This window comes from Oncorhynchus keta, chromosome 22 (assembly GCF_023373465.1).
Source record: "Oncorhynchus keta strain PuntledgeMale-10-30-2019 chromosome 22, Oket_V2, whole genome shotgun sequence".
Taxonomy (NCBI): domain Eukaryota; kingdom Metazoa; phylum Chordata; class Actinopteri; order Salmoniformes; family Salmonidae; genus Oncorhynchus; species Oncorhynchus keta.
Genome location: NC_068442.1, coordinates 10,284,481 through 10,299,480, shown reverse-complemented (window position 1 = coordinate 10,299,480; position 15,000 = coordinate 10,284,481). Strand labels below are relative to the sequence as shown.

The window sequence follows — 15,000 nt, the reverse complement described above, 5'->3', positions numbered from 1 at the left end:
GAATCATGTCGTAACCAACAATGTGTTAAACCAATTCAAATATATTTTATATTTGAGATTCTTCAAAGTAGCCACCCTTTGCCTTGATGACAGCTTTGCACACGCTTGGCATTCTCTCAACCAGCTTCATGAGGTAGTCAGCTGGAATGTGTTTCAATTAACAGGTGTGCCTTCTTAAAAGTTCATTTGTGGAATTTCTTTCCTCGTTAATGCGTTTGAGCTAATCAGTTGTGTTGTGACAAGATAGGGTTGGTATACAGAAGATAAACTATTTGGTTTTAAAAAAAAACAAGTCCGTATTATGGCAAGAACAGCTCAAATAAGCAAAGTGAAATGACAGTCCATCATCACTTTTTAAGACGGGAATGTCAGTCAATCCGGAAAATGTCAAGAACTTTGAAAGAGCAGTCGCAAAAAACACTACGATGAAACTAGCTTTCATGAGGACCACCACCGGAAAGGAAGACCCAGAGTTACCTCTGCTACAGAGGATAAGTTCATTAGAGTTAACTGCACCTCAGATTGCAGCCCAAATAAATGCTTCACAGAATTCAAGTAATAGACACATCTCAACATCAACTGTTCAGAGAAGACTGTGGGAATCAGGCCTTCATGGTCAAATTGCTGCAAAGAAACCACTACTAAAGGACACCAATAAGAAGCAGAGACTTGCTTGTGCCAAGAAACACGAGCAAAGGACATTAGACCAGTGGAAATCCGTCCTTTGGTCTTATGAGTCCAAATGTGAGATTTTTTGTTACAACTGCCATGTCTTTTTGAGACGCAGAGTAGGTGAATGGATGATCTCTGCAGGTGTGGTTCCCACCATGAAGCATGGAGGAGGAGTGATGGTGTGGGTGTGCTTTTCCGGTGACACTGTCAGTGATTTCTTTAGAATTCAAGGCACACTTAACCAGCATGGCTACCACCTCATTCTGCAGCAATACGCCATCCCATCTGGTTTGTGCTTAGTGGGACTATCATTTGTTTTTCAACAGGACAATGACCCAACAGACCTCCAGGCTGTGTAATTGCTTATTGACCAAGGTCTCTGCACAAAACAAACACTATTAAGACATTTTCAATTAAGAAGTCAGTGCAGTCACACTTTTTGTTTTTTATAACAATATGGGGATGAGGTATTTGGGTGTGCTATTTACAGATGGGCTGTGTACAGCTGATGCTTAAAGTTAGAGAGGGAGATATCCAGCTTCAGTGATTTTTGCAATTCGTTCCAGTCATTGGCAGCAGATAACTGGAAGGAAAGGCGGCCAAAGTAGGTGTTAGCTTTGGGGATGACCAGTGAAATATACCTTCTAGAGCTCGTGCTATTGGTGGGTGTTGCTATGGTGACCAGTAAACTGAGATAAGGTGGGCTTTACCTAGCAAAGACTTATAGATGACCTGGAGCCAGTGGGTTTGGCGACGAATATGTAGCGAGGGCCAGCCAACGAGAGCATACAGGTCGCAGTGGTGGGTATTATATGGGGCCTTGGTGACAAAACCGTTGGCACTGTGATAGACTACATCCAGTTTGCTGAGTAGAGTGTTGGAGGCTATTTTGTAAATGACATCGCCGAAGTCAAGGATCGGTAGGATAGTCAGTTTTACGAAGGTTTGTTTGGCAGCATGAGTGAAGAAGGCTTTGTTGCGAAATAGGAAGCCGATTCTAGATTTAATTTTGCATTGTAGATGCTTAATGTGAGTCTAGAAGGAGAGTTTACAGTCTAACCAGACACATTTACATTACATTTAAGTCATTTAGCAGACGCTCTTATCCAGAGCGACTTACAAATTGGTGCATTCACCTTATGACATCCAGTGGAACAGCCACTTTACAATAGTGCATCTAAATATTTTAAGGGGGGGGGGGTGAGAAGGATTACTTTATCCTATTCTAGGTATTCCTTAAAGAGGTGGGGTTTCAGGTGTCTCCGGAAGGTGGTGATTGACTCCGCTGTCCTGGCGTCGTGAGGGAGTGTGTTCCACCATTGGGGAGCCAGAGCAGCGAACAGTTTTGACTGGGCTGAGCGGGAACTGTACTTCCTCAGTGGTAGGGAGGCGAGCAGGCCAGAGGTGGATGAACGCAGTGCCCTTGTTTGGGTGTAGGGCCTGATCAGAGCCTGGAGGTACTGAGGTGCCGTTCCCCTCACAGCTCCGTAGGCAAGCACCATGGTCTTGTAGCGGATGCGAGCTTCAACTGGAAGCCAGTGGAGAGAGCGGAGGAGCGGGGTGACGTGAGAGAACTTGGGAAGGTTGAACACCAGACGGGCTGCGGCGTTCTGGATGAGTTGTAGGGGTTTAATGGCACAGGCAGGGAGCCCAGCCAACAGCGAGTTGCAGTAATCCAGACGGGAGATGACAAGTGCCTGGATTAGGACCTGCGCCGCTTCCTGTGTGAGGCAGGGTCATACTCTGCGGATGTTGTAGAGCATGAACCTACAGGAACGGGCCACCGCCTTGATGTTAGTTGAGAACGACAGGGTGTTGTCCAGGATCACGCCAAGGTTCTTAGCGCTCTGGGAGGAGGACACAATGGAGTTGTCAACCGTGATGGCGAGATCATGGAACGGGCAGTCCTTCCCCGGGAGGAAGAGCAGCTCCGTCTTGCCGAGGTTCAGCTTGAGGTGGTGATCCGTCATCCACACTGATATGTCTGCCAGACATGCAGAGATGCGATTCGCCACCTGGTCATCAGAAGGGGGAAAGGAGAAGATTAATTGTGTGTCGTCTGCATAGCAATGATAGGAGAGACCATGTGAGGTTATGACAGACACCTAAGTATTCGTAGTTATTCTAATATTCCACATATTCTAAGTCAGAACCGTCCAGAGTAGTGATGCTAGTCGGTCGGGCGGGTGCGGGCAGCAATCGGTTGAAGAGCATGCATTTAGTTTTACTGACATTTGAAAGCAGTTCGAGGCCACGGAAAGAGTGTTGTATGGCATTGAAACCCGTTTGGAGGTTTGTTAACACAGTGTCCAAAGAAGGGCCAGATGTATACAGAATGGGGTCGTCTGCGTAGAGATGGATCAGAGAATCACCAGCAGCAAGAGTGACATCATTGATATATACATAGAAAAGAGTCAGCCGGAGAATTGAACCCTGTGGCACTCCCGTTGAGACTGCCAGAGGTCCGGACAACAGGCCCTCCGATTTGACACACTGAACTCTATCTGAGAAGTAGTTGGTGAACCAGGCGAGGCAGTCATTTGAGAAACCAAGGCTATTGAGTCTGCCGATGAGGATGTGGTGGTTAACAGAGTCGAAAGCCTTGGCCAGGTCGATGAAGACGGCTGCACAGTACTGTCTTTTATCGATGGCGGTTTTGATATCGTTTAGGACCTTGAGCATGGCTGAGGTGCACCCATGACCAGCTCGGAAACCAGATTGCATAGTGGAGAAGGTACGGTGGGATTTGAAATGGTCGGTGATCTGTTGTTAAGGCAGGGCAGGATGGCAGGTCAGGATGGATATAGGTCTATAACAGTTTAGGTCTAGAGTGTCTCCCCCTTTGAACAGTGGGATGACCGCGGCAGATTTCCAATCTTTGGGGATCTCAGATGATACAAAAGAGAGGTTGAACAGGCTAGTAATAGGGGTTGCAACAATTTCGGCTGATCATTTTAGAAAGAGAGGGTCCAGATTGTCTAGCCCAGCTGATTTGTAGGGATTCAGATTTTGCAGCTCTTTCAGAACATCAGCTCTCTGGATTTGGGTGATGGAGAAGCATGGGGGACTTGGGCAAGTTTCTGCAAGGGGTGCAGAGCTGTTGGCCGGGGTAGGGGTAGCAAGGTGGAAAGCATGGCCAGCCATAGAAAAATGCTTTTTGAAATTATCGATTTTCATAGATTTATTGTGGTGACAGTGTTTCCTAGCCTCAGTGCAGTGGGCAGCTGGGAGGAGGTGCTCTTATTCTCCATGGACTTTACAGTGTCCCAAAACCTTTTGGAATTAGTGCTACAGGATGCAAATTTCTGTTTGAAAAAACTAGCCTGAGCTTTCCTAACGGACTGTGTATATTGGTTCCTGACTTCCCTGAAAAGTTGCATATTGCGGGGGCTATTCAATGCTAATTCAGTACGCCACAGGATGTTTTTGTGCTGGTCAAGGGCAGTCAAGTCTGGGGTGAACCAAGGGCTATATCTGTTCTTAGTTCTAAATTTTTTGAATGGGGCATGGTTATTTAAGATGGTGCTTTTAAAGAGCAACCAGGCATCCTCTACTGACGGGATGAGGTCAATATCCTTTCAGGATACCCAGGCCTGGTCAATTAGAAAGGCCTGCTCGTTTTATGGAGCTTTTGACAGTGATGAGGGGTGGTCGTTTGACCATGGACCCATTATGGACGCAGACAATGAGGCAGTGATTGCTGAGATCCTGTTTGAAGACAGCAGAAGTGTATTTAGAGGGCAAATTGGTCAGGATGATATCTATGAGGGTGCCCATGGTTATGGATTTAGGGTTGTACCTGGTAGGTTCCTTGATAATTTGTATGAGATTGAGGGCGTCTAGCTTAGATTGTAGGACGGCCGGGGTGTTAAGCATATCCCAGTTTAGGTCACCTAACAGTACAAACTCTGAAGATAGATCCGGGGCAATCAATTCGCATATGGTGTCCAGGGCACAGCTGGAGCTGAGGGGGGTCTATAACAAGCGGCAATGGTGAGAGACTTATTTCTGTAAAGGTGGATTTTTAAAAGTAGCAGCTTGAATTGTTTGGGCACAGACCTGGATAGTAATGACAGAACTCTGCAGTAGATTGCAACTCCGCCCCCTTTAGCAGTTCTATCTTGACGGAAAATGTTGTAGTTGGGGATGGAAATTTCAGAATTTTTGGTTAACTTAGGGAGGAGGCTTCTGATGATAACATGCATGAAACCACGGCTTTTACAGTTACAGAAGTCAACAAATGAGAGTAGGATAAGGGTACGGCTAAAGGCTATAATAACTGGTTGTGTAGTGTGTTGGGAACAGAGAATAAAAGGAGCAGATTTCTGGGCGCGGTGGAATAGATTCAGGGCATAACGTACAGACAAGGGTATGGTAGGATGTGAGTACAGTGGAGGTAAATCTAGGCATTGAGTTATGATGAGAGCGGTAGTGTCTCTGGAGGCACCAGTTAAGCCAGGTGAGGTCTCTGCATGTGTGGGGGGTGGGACAAAAGAGCTATCTAAGGCATGTAGGGCGGGGCTGGGGGCTCTACAGTGAAATAAAACAATAATAACTAACCTAAACAGCAGTAGACAAGGCATTTTGACATTAGGCAGAGGCATGTGTCGCCGAGTGATCATAGGGTCCAATGAGCAGCAATAGGTGGTTCAGGCAGCCGTCCGGTAGTCGCTACTACGCTAGGCGAGCTGGAGACATGGCGATTCAGAAACCTAGCGGGCCGGGGATAGCAGATGTGTCTACGGCGATGTTAAATCAAATCAAATCAAATGTATTTATATAGCCCTTCGTACATCAGCTGATATCTCAAAGTGCAGTACAGAAACCCAGCCTAAAACCCCAAACAACACGCAATGCAGGTGTAGAAGCACGGTTACAACAGAAAGGCCAGTTGAAACCTCCTTGGACGATTACGTCGGCAGACCAGTCGTGATGGATAGGCGGGGCTCCGTGTCGGCAAAAAGGGTCCAGGCCAATTGGCAAAATAGGTATTGTAGCCCAAGAATTAGCTGGTAGACCTCATCTCCTCGAGATGGGACTGGCTCGAGGCTAGCTCAAGGCTAACTGGTGCTTGCTTCGGGACAAAGGCGTTAGCCAGCAGTAGCCACTCAGGTTGCAGCTAGCTAGTGCCACATTGGGTGAGGCGGGTTGCAGGAAAGTATATTTAGGATGGAAAGAGTGATTAAAATATGTAAGAAATATATACAGAAAAAGCGAGGAAAACTACTATTTACACGGGACAAGACAAAACACAAGTCCGACTGCTATGCCATCTTGGATATCATCTGTGTAACTGTCAAAGCTGCATTTGAACAATAAAGCCTGTGGTGATGTATTTATTTATTTGCATGAAACATGGTGTCTTCTTGACTCATTTCCATATCATGTATAATGAAATATTGTGGGATATTAATCACACAATATAGTTGGGCAGTGTGATAAGTAAAATCCTTTGTGAGTTCGTGCTGCCATCTCGTGGTTAGTAAACGTGGTGTCAACTTGACTCATTTCCATATAATGTATAAGGAGATATTGTGGGATATTAATCACGCAATATAATTGGACAGTGTGATAAGTAAAATCTTTCGTGAGTTCGTGCTGCCATCTCGTGGTTAGTAAAATACTTGTCAAACGTCAACGTTGTAATGTTCTATATTATCATGCATCAGTAGTGAATAATAATTAATATTGTTGACAATTTGACACTGTCTCTGAAAATATGCTTTTTAATATTTTCACAATTTGCTGTTGAAAGTCTCAAATGGGCAGTTGTATTTCTAGAGGACGGAACATTTAATCAAATAGCGGAGTGACTGAGGACTGCATTTGTGGATGCACTACAGTAATACTACTACCTGTGTTCTTCCAAATTCGCTTGACCTGTTGGTCATTTCGTTCACAACATCACTAAAAGGCTCATCTACGGGCCACTTCAGTCATGTTTCAGAATGCTTTAAGAAGATTATGGAATGAAACTCTACGTTTTCAAACGTCTGTCAAATATGTGAATTTTTTACGGGGCGTAAGACCTCTGCCTCTATCGGCAAGGCATTTGACAGATGTGAAGGACGCACTACCGTTTGACACTTCCTTGCTCGAATTTCTGGTTTGTCCACTATCCAAAAAGCAACTGAGGTGAGTTATTATACAAAGCCAATTCAATACTAATGTACTTCATCCAACGACATTATTGTTTTGCCATAGCTTAGCTGAGACAAACAACGATTTTTTTTCAGCCAGAGTTAGCTACGCATCAGCTAGATAGCCAGCCAACAAGCTAGCTAATTGTTGTACTCTTCACTCACTCAGGTACGAGGAAAAGACCAATGAACTCATCAACGAGGAGCTTGGAATCGCATACCCAATCATTGATGGAATTCCAAACATGATCCCCACAGATGCTAGATTGATTCAAAACGATCCAGAAACACCAGTGGAACCAGCATGAAACACAAAATACTTAAGATATTGACCCTGAACAGTGTATAAAATAACTTGTAAGCCAAAAGTCGAGATGTTTTCTCTGTCTACCCTTACAGTACTGGTTCCCATAGTCTCCCTATTTTTACTTTTCTATTATGTGACAGTAGATGATAATTTTTGACAGGGTTGCACCAGCACTAGCAGTGTGTTTCTACCAGTAACCATTCCTGTCTGTCTTTTTCTATCTATGGAAATGGGTGGGAATCAAGCTGTTCAGGCACAACTAGTGTACATTTTACATACCTTTACAGCAGAATGTGAATATTAAATAAACGTTTTAGATTATTGGTACTAAAGTGGAAATCATGGATGTTTTGGAATGTGTTGCATATTATCACTACCAAAACCAGCAAATGGTTCTGGAAGTAATACATGGAATGACATTCAATGACAAATTAATAAACTTTATTTGAGTGACATGCAATTTCTTCCATAAAATTCAATACATATTAATGTTTTTAATGGAACTTAACCTTTGGAGAGGAAACCTATGAGCAAGAACATCTATCAACAAATGTATTCTTGTGGATTACAATCACTAATACAATGTGATTGTTTTTTACATTTTTTGGGTCCCCTCTAAAGGAATGTGTGGGTGTGAAGATCTTCACATTACTTTTTTGTTTTCTTCCCACTACTGGACTGTTAGCTTCATCAAGGGAGAATGTGGTCTTGGAGACTGCCCCTCGCCCTTCATCTTAAAGAAGGATGCATACAGTCTCAACCTGACACCAGAATGGGTCATTCTACTTACTGGATATTGTGTCTGTTGACTTCTGGCCAAGTGGGAGGCTGGTTTCCTTGTCATTAACCTTTCTAGGTGAGGATGGGCAATGTAGGCCAATTTTTGCTCTCATCATTTTAGCCAGACAGGTTGGTAGGTTCCTCTGAGCACTCGTCAGCTCCACACGACTGGTGAAAGCTGAGGAATGTGGAGGTCTCCGAGATAAAGAAGTACTCTCTTTGAGTGGCTGCCTCATATGTAGACTTCCAGAACCGTGGCTCCTCTTTGGCTGTAGAGGTGACTTGGTATGTCTGGGCACTGTTGTGGCGATAGCTTCACCCGTGCCTCCACTGCCGGAGTGATCTGAAGATGGTACTATAAATTTCTTCTGAGTTATGAACAGATTCTCACTGTTGGCATCGTCAGCAGTCATTTGAGAGTTTGTTTTTGTCCCTATCCATACTCTGTCCCATTTTATTGTCCCTCTCCCACTGACAAGTCCCAGGAAAGTGTATCTCATTGTCACTCTAAGGGCTTTCCCAGGGAAATGTTCTTCTTGTGCTTACCTTTGGACTTTTTGGTTAAAAAAATAATTAAATCCCAGGCTCTTTCACCTCTGATTTTCATCCTTCTTTAGATGTTTGTCTTTTTAATTTTTTTTGTCTCCTGGGTAAATTCAAAAATGTGTCAGATTCTGTGTGCTCCGTCTCCGCTCTTTCAGCCATCTCCCTCTGGAAAAGAGAATTAATGTCTTGAGAAAATGATCTTTGTGACATTTTTACATCAAAATATAATTATACAATCATTTAATTTCCATTACATAGACCTCCCATGTATATAGTCAGGGGGTCAGGGTTGGTGTCAATTCCTTTTCAAGTCAATTCAGAAAGTAAACTAAATTCCAATTCCACATTTTTCTCATTGAAAAGCATTGAAGAAATGTGTCATTTCAGTGTACTTCCTGAATTGACTGGAATTTAAATGGAATTGACCCCAGGCCTGCTGGAGGTAGCCTCTCACAATGGATTTGTACAGTTGAAGTCGAAAGTTTACAGTTTACTTGTTCTTCAAACACTCCAAAGATTTCTTGTTAACAAACTCTCATTGTAGAGTTGGTTAGGACATCTACTTTGTGCATGACACAAGTAATTTTTTCCAACAATTGGTTACAGACAGATTATTTCACATATAATTCACTGTATCACAATTACAGTGGGTCAGAAGTTTACATACACTAAGTTGACTGTGCCTTTAAACAGCTTGGAAATTTCCAGAAAATGATGTCATGGCTTTAGAATCTTCTGAAAGGCTAATTGACATAATTTGAGTCAAATGGAGGTGTACCTGTATTTCAAGGCCTACCTTGAAGACCTCAGGAAAGAAATTGTCGACCTCCACAAGTCTGATTCATCCTTGGGATCAATTTCCAAACGCCTGAAGGTACCACTTAATCTGTACAAACAATAGTACGCAAGTATAAACACTATGTGACCACGCAGCCGTCATACTGCTCAGGAAGGAGATGTGTTCTGTCTCCTAGAGATGAATGTACTTTGGTGCGAAAAGTGCAAATCAATCCCAGAACAGCAAAGGACCTTGTGAAGATGATGGTGGAAACAGGTACAAAAGTATCTATATCCACAGTAAAACGAGTCCTATATCGACATAATCTGAAAGGCCGCTCAGTAAGGAAGAAGCCACTGCTCTAAAACCGCCATAAAAAAGCAAGACTATGGTTTGCAACTGCACATGGGGACAAAGATCGTACTTTTTGGCCATAATGACCATTGTTATGTTTGGAGGAAAAAGGTGGATGCTTGCAAGCTGAAAAACACCATCCCAACCGTGAAGCACGGGGGTGGCAGCATCATGTTATCGGGGTGCTTTGCTGCAGGAGGGACTGGTGCACTTCACAAAATAGATGGCATCCTGAGGAAGGAAAATTAGGTGGATATATTGAAGCAACATCTCAAGACATCATTCAGGAAGTTAAAGCTTGGTTCCAAATGGGTCAAATGTACAATGACCCCAAGCAAAATGGCTTAAGGACAACAAAGTCAAGGTATTGGAGTGGCCATCACAAAGCCCTGACCTCAATCCTATAGAAAATGTGTGGGCAGGACTGAAAAAGCGTGTGCGAGCAAAGAGACCTACAAACCTGACTCAGTTACACCAGCTCTGTCAGGAGGAATGGGCCAAAATTCACCCAATGTATTGTGTGAAGCCTGTGGATGGCTACCCAAAATGTTTGACCAAATTTTAAACATTTTAAGGAAATGCTACCAAATACTAATTGAGTGTATGTAAACTTCTGACCCTCTGGGAATGTGATGAAATAAATAAAAGCTCAAATAAATAATTCTCTCTACTATTATTCTTAAAATAAAGTGGTGATCCTAACTGACCTAAAACAGGGAATTTTTACTAGGATTATATGTCAGGAATTGTGAAAAACTGAGTTTAAATGTATTTGACTAAGGTGTATGTAAACTTCAGACTTCAACTGTATATGCTTTTAGGCTGTTTATCAAATTAGAATTCTCTGACTTTATTATAGTGTGGTATCCCAGGAGGTCTACCCCGGGGGATGGTCATAGAGGGGAGGTACGTGAAGCGACTTTGGCTCCCTCTGCTGGGATTACGGGAGCTGGGACACGGACAACTAAGTGGAGGTAATTAGAGGAAAGTGCCAACCAGCCGTGTAGGCTAAATAAAAGGAGCACGATGGCACACCGCGGGAGGGAAGGGAGACCAAGCTAAACCTACATTATTTCTTTGATATATTTATTTTCTGTCTTAAGCCGTTTTTCAGACTAAAGCATCCCTGTCTCTGTGTCAATCTCTGCACGCTCAACCCAACACCCCACGGTTTACCACAATAGCAATAATGTATTTGATTCTTACCATATATTAAATAAAGACACCTTCTATTCCTCCAATGTTGGCGAGCTGTTACTAGTATTCTTTCTTTAAACCATGTAACCCACAGCACCTGTATTAAACATGAAATATTTTTTGTATTCATGATGGAACTTCTTACAATGGCCTAGTACTTAGAAAATAGTAGCCTTAACTTCGAAAATATTATCGGATTTGATCTTCACAAAGTAAGGAGACAGACTACAACGACACAACGAGCTGTTTAGGCTATACAAATATACTGTTTAGGCTATAAAAATGTAGGCTACTATACGCCAAATTGCCCGGAATATGGAAAACGGAGATTATGAATTTTGAAATGTATACCAATCAACGTTTTCAGAAATGATATTAATCATGGCGATGAATTCCATCCACATCAAAGAGAGCACTTCTTTCTCGTGCTCATGCTTTTTCATTTGACAATGCGATTTACTGCCTGATCTCGTGACACACCTACTGTGTGCGAATCTTGCCCATTACTCACCTGCACATTTGGCTATAGGGTAATTCACCTAACGAGAATATTAGGTTTCAAGAATAGTGTCACCGAACGAGAATATTAGATTTCAAGAATAATGTTGGCCAATCTAAAGTGTCAAACTGATTCATTTTAAGGTGGTTTGTCTCAGTAGCAGTGCGTGGGTAAAATCACTGGGGAAGCCAAGCACCCCCCACCACCAACAACCACACCTTTGTTTTATCACAAAACCTGACAGCAACCTCTGTCCTTTGAAGACCGCAAAGCATATAGCATGTAACAGACAAACAGTTACATGACCTACAGCATGGTCAAGCAAGTGAATGTTTCGGACTCTGGACCACTAAACAACTATTGATTTAGAACCACAGAGAGTTACTGCAAGTCGCAAAGAAAACAGGAGCTTAGTCTAATACAGCGACAACGAAAATATACCAAAAACGAGTTGGTCCAATCAACATAAGCTAAATATGATGAGGCTGTCCATGTTTCTGATTTATTCTAGAAAAACATGTTGACACACCCTACTTGTAGAGAAACGCCAATGCCATCCTCCTCTCTTTTATGTTGACGAAACGGTCTATCGCTCTGTCATAAAGTACACGCTTTTGTTTTTTGTTGTCCTAGGCTACCTGGCTAAAATTCTTTCTCGCTAGCCTCACTTCAATTCATGGGCAACGTTAGTTAACATTAGATTTCTACATCTACATATTGAACTTCCATCCTCTCAGGCCAGGGGCACAACAATGTATGAATTAATGTTTGGATCAGGATCGCCTCAATAATCATTGTCCAGTACGGAGAATGAAGTAAAACCACAAGTCCAAATCCCTATCTCCATCCATGGCTAATTTAGGAAAACCACTATTTTAGATAGCTAGCTAGCCACGAGAGGACAACAACACAACGATATGCAACAATTAAAGTTGTTCTGTCAATGGCATATGCTCTCAATGCGATTTGATAGAAGAGAAGCCAAATCCAAGCTGATTTCCACACTTTATTTGGTGCGCCAGGACCATTCACCGTTGGGCTCGCTCAGTTTATCTCAACTGATATACATTCAGCCTCTTGCGAATTGAATGAAAATTATGAAACACAGACACGAAAGATCAATTATTTAATGTTTAAAAAAAATTATTGGTAATTGTTTTGGGGAAGCCTGGCTTCCCTTGGCATCCATGAGCACACAACACTGGTCTGTATATAACTGTGTTTGGAACTAGTAGGCCTACCATAAGCAATCTCAGCTTGGCATTACGATGACATGGTATGAAGTTACAGCTAAAATTCTAAATCCATGTCTAAACCCTGTAATAATGAAGATGTCAATATACAGTGCATTCTGTAACATTTTGTTATGTTACAGCCTGGATTAAATTAATACAAATCCTCATCAATTTACACACAATACCCCATGGTGACAAAGCGTAAACAGGTTTTTAGAAATTTGCAAATGTATAATAGAAAATAAATAAATAAATACCTTATTTACATAAGTATTCAGACCCTTTACTATGAGTCCTGAAATTAAGCTCAGGTGCATCCTGTTTCCATTGATCATCCTTGAGATGTTTCTACAAGTTTATTGGAGTCCACCTGTGGTAAATTCAATTGATTGGACATGATTATGAAAGGTACTCACCTGTCTATATAAGGTCCCACACTTGACAGTGCATGTCAGAGCAAAAATCAAGCCATGAGGTCGAAGGAATTGTCCATAGAGCTCATTGCCAGGATTGTATAGAGGCACAGATCTGGGGAAGGGTACAAACACATTTCTGCAGCATTGAAGGTCTCCAAGAACACAGTGGCCTCAATCAGCAGTTTGAAACCACCAATGCTCTCCCTAGAGCTGGCCAGCCAGCCAAACTGAGCAATCAGGGGGAGAAGGGCCTTGGCCAGGGAGGTGCCCAAGAACCCGATGGTCACTCTGACAGAGCTCCAGAGTTCCTCTGTGGAGATGGGAGAACCTTTTAGAAAGACAACCTTCTCAGTCCACTTGGAGTTTGCCAAAAAGCAGGAGTCTCAGACCATGATAAACAAGATTCTCTGGTCTGAATGTCAAGTGTCATGTCTGGAGGAAACCAGGCACCGCTCATCACCTGGCCAATACCATCCCTACGGTGAGGCATGGTGGTGGCAGCATCATGCTGTTGGGATGTTTTTCAGCGGCAGGGACTGGGAGACTAGTCAGGATCGAGGGATTGATGAACAGAGCAAAGTACTGAGAGATCCTTGATGAAAACCTGCTCCCGAGCGCTCAGGACCTCAGACTGGGGCGAAGTTTCACCATCCAACAGGACAACGACCCTAAGCACACAGCCAAGACAATGCAGGAGTGGCTTCATGACAAGTCTCTGAATGTCCTTGAGTGGCCCAGCCAGAATCTCTGGAGAGACCTGAAAATAGCTGTGCAGCGACACTCCCCATCCAACCTGACAGAGCTTGAGAGGACCTGCATAGAAAACTGTGATAAACTCCCCAAGTACAGGTGTGCCAAGCTTGTAACGTCATAATCAAGAAGACTCGAGGCTGTAATCGCTGCCAAAGGTGCTTCAACAAGTACTGAATAAAGGGTCTGATTACTTATGTAAATGGTATATTTCAGTTTGTATTTTTTTATACATTTGCTAACATTTCTACAAACCAGTTTTTTCTTTGTCATTAAGTATTATTGTGTGTAGATTGATGAGGGGGAAAAAACGATGTAATTCATTTTAGAATAAGGCTGTAACGGAACAAAATGTGGAAAAAGTCAAGGGGTCTGAATAATTGCCAAATGCACTGCAGATCTCAGTGCAGATTTCATAATAAGTTAATACAATATCCAAATACTAAATCACCCTGCAAATTGATATGGTGAGTGTACTCTATAGGCAACCTTTCCAGTTTCCCTTCCGTGTTCTGCAGGGTGTTAAATACAGATGTAAACTTTTTGCACCAATTCAGTCCTTTATGAGTCACCAGTCTAGCTTCCATCAAGTCTCGTAAGCATAGTGTCAGTCACCTTCAAGTCCTACTGTGCTTACTGTTTTCACAGGCTGAGAGGGGAATGCCTTGCTCACAATAATGGGAGGACTCCTTTCTCTTTTTATTGTGGGAAAAAACATTTCTCTTAACTCTTGCCTGTGGCCTTGATCATGTCAGTCAACAAAAGCCATGATCAAGGGTGATTGAGAATATTGTCTGTGAAAATAGAATGTGCTCTTTGTACGATCAGATTGATACGGTAGTCGTCTAGCGTTGTACGGCGCAAAGCTTAGTCATTGAGAACTGCTTTTGGTTGTTATTCAGGAAATTCCTCTTTCCGGTGACAACTTGGTGTGCCTGTGACGTAGTTAGAGAGCCAGGGGGGGAAAGCAGGTGCAATAACATTACATCCACTACGCTATTTTGTTTAGCATCATTCATCTAATGATACTGTATTAAACCATACATTTACCATATATGTTTTATTATAATGGAGGTACAGTAAATAATTAAGGTTCTTGAGTTTGCTCCACATTTATGGTTTGAAAAGGATCCAAGTTCAGTGGAGCAAATATTCTGAAACTGTTGATTCATATCCTGCTTGCCCAAATTAGAACACAAACAATACTGCAGCTTACACTGTGACTTTCTACCACCTGGTCACACATGGGAACATCTCTGCAATATAACATGGAAGGAAAGTATTTATATCTGAAACTAACATAGTTGTTGAAGTGTTAATGGGTGC

The 15,000-nt window shown here is 42.7% G+C and overlaps 1 protein-coding gene across 1 annotated transcript; it reads left to right on the top strand.

Annotated features, from left to right (window-relative positions):
* Positions 1-7,186: 7,186 nt before the first annotated feature.
* zgc:162634 (uncharacterized protein LOC555881 homolog) lies at positions 7,187-7,574 on the top strand. The gene is given in 2 exon segments (XM_035798169.2): positions 7,187-7,326; positions 7,328-7,574. Coding segments are annotated over 2 exon segments (195 nt in total). The 3' UTR covers positions 7,383-7,574.
* Positions 7,575-15,000: the final 7,426 nt, after the last annotated feature.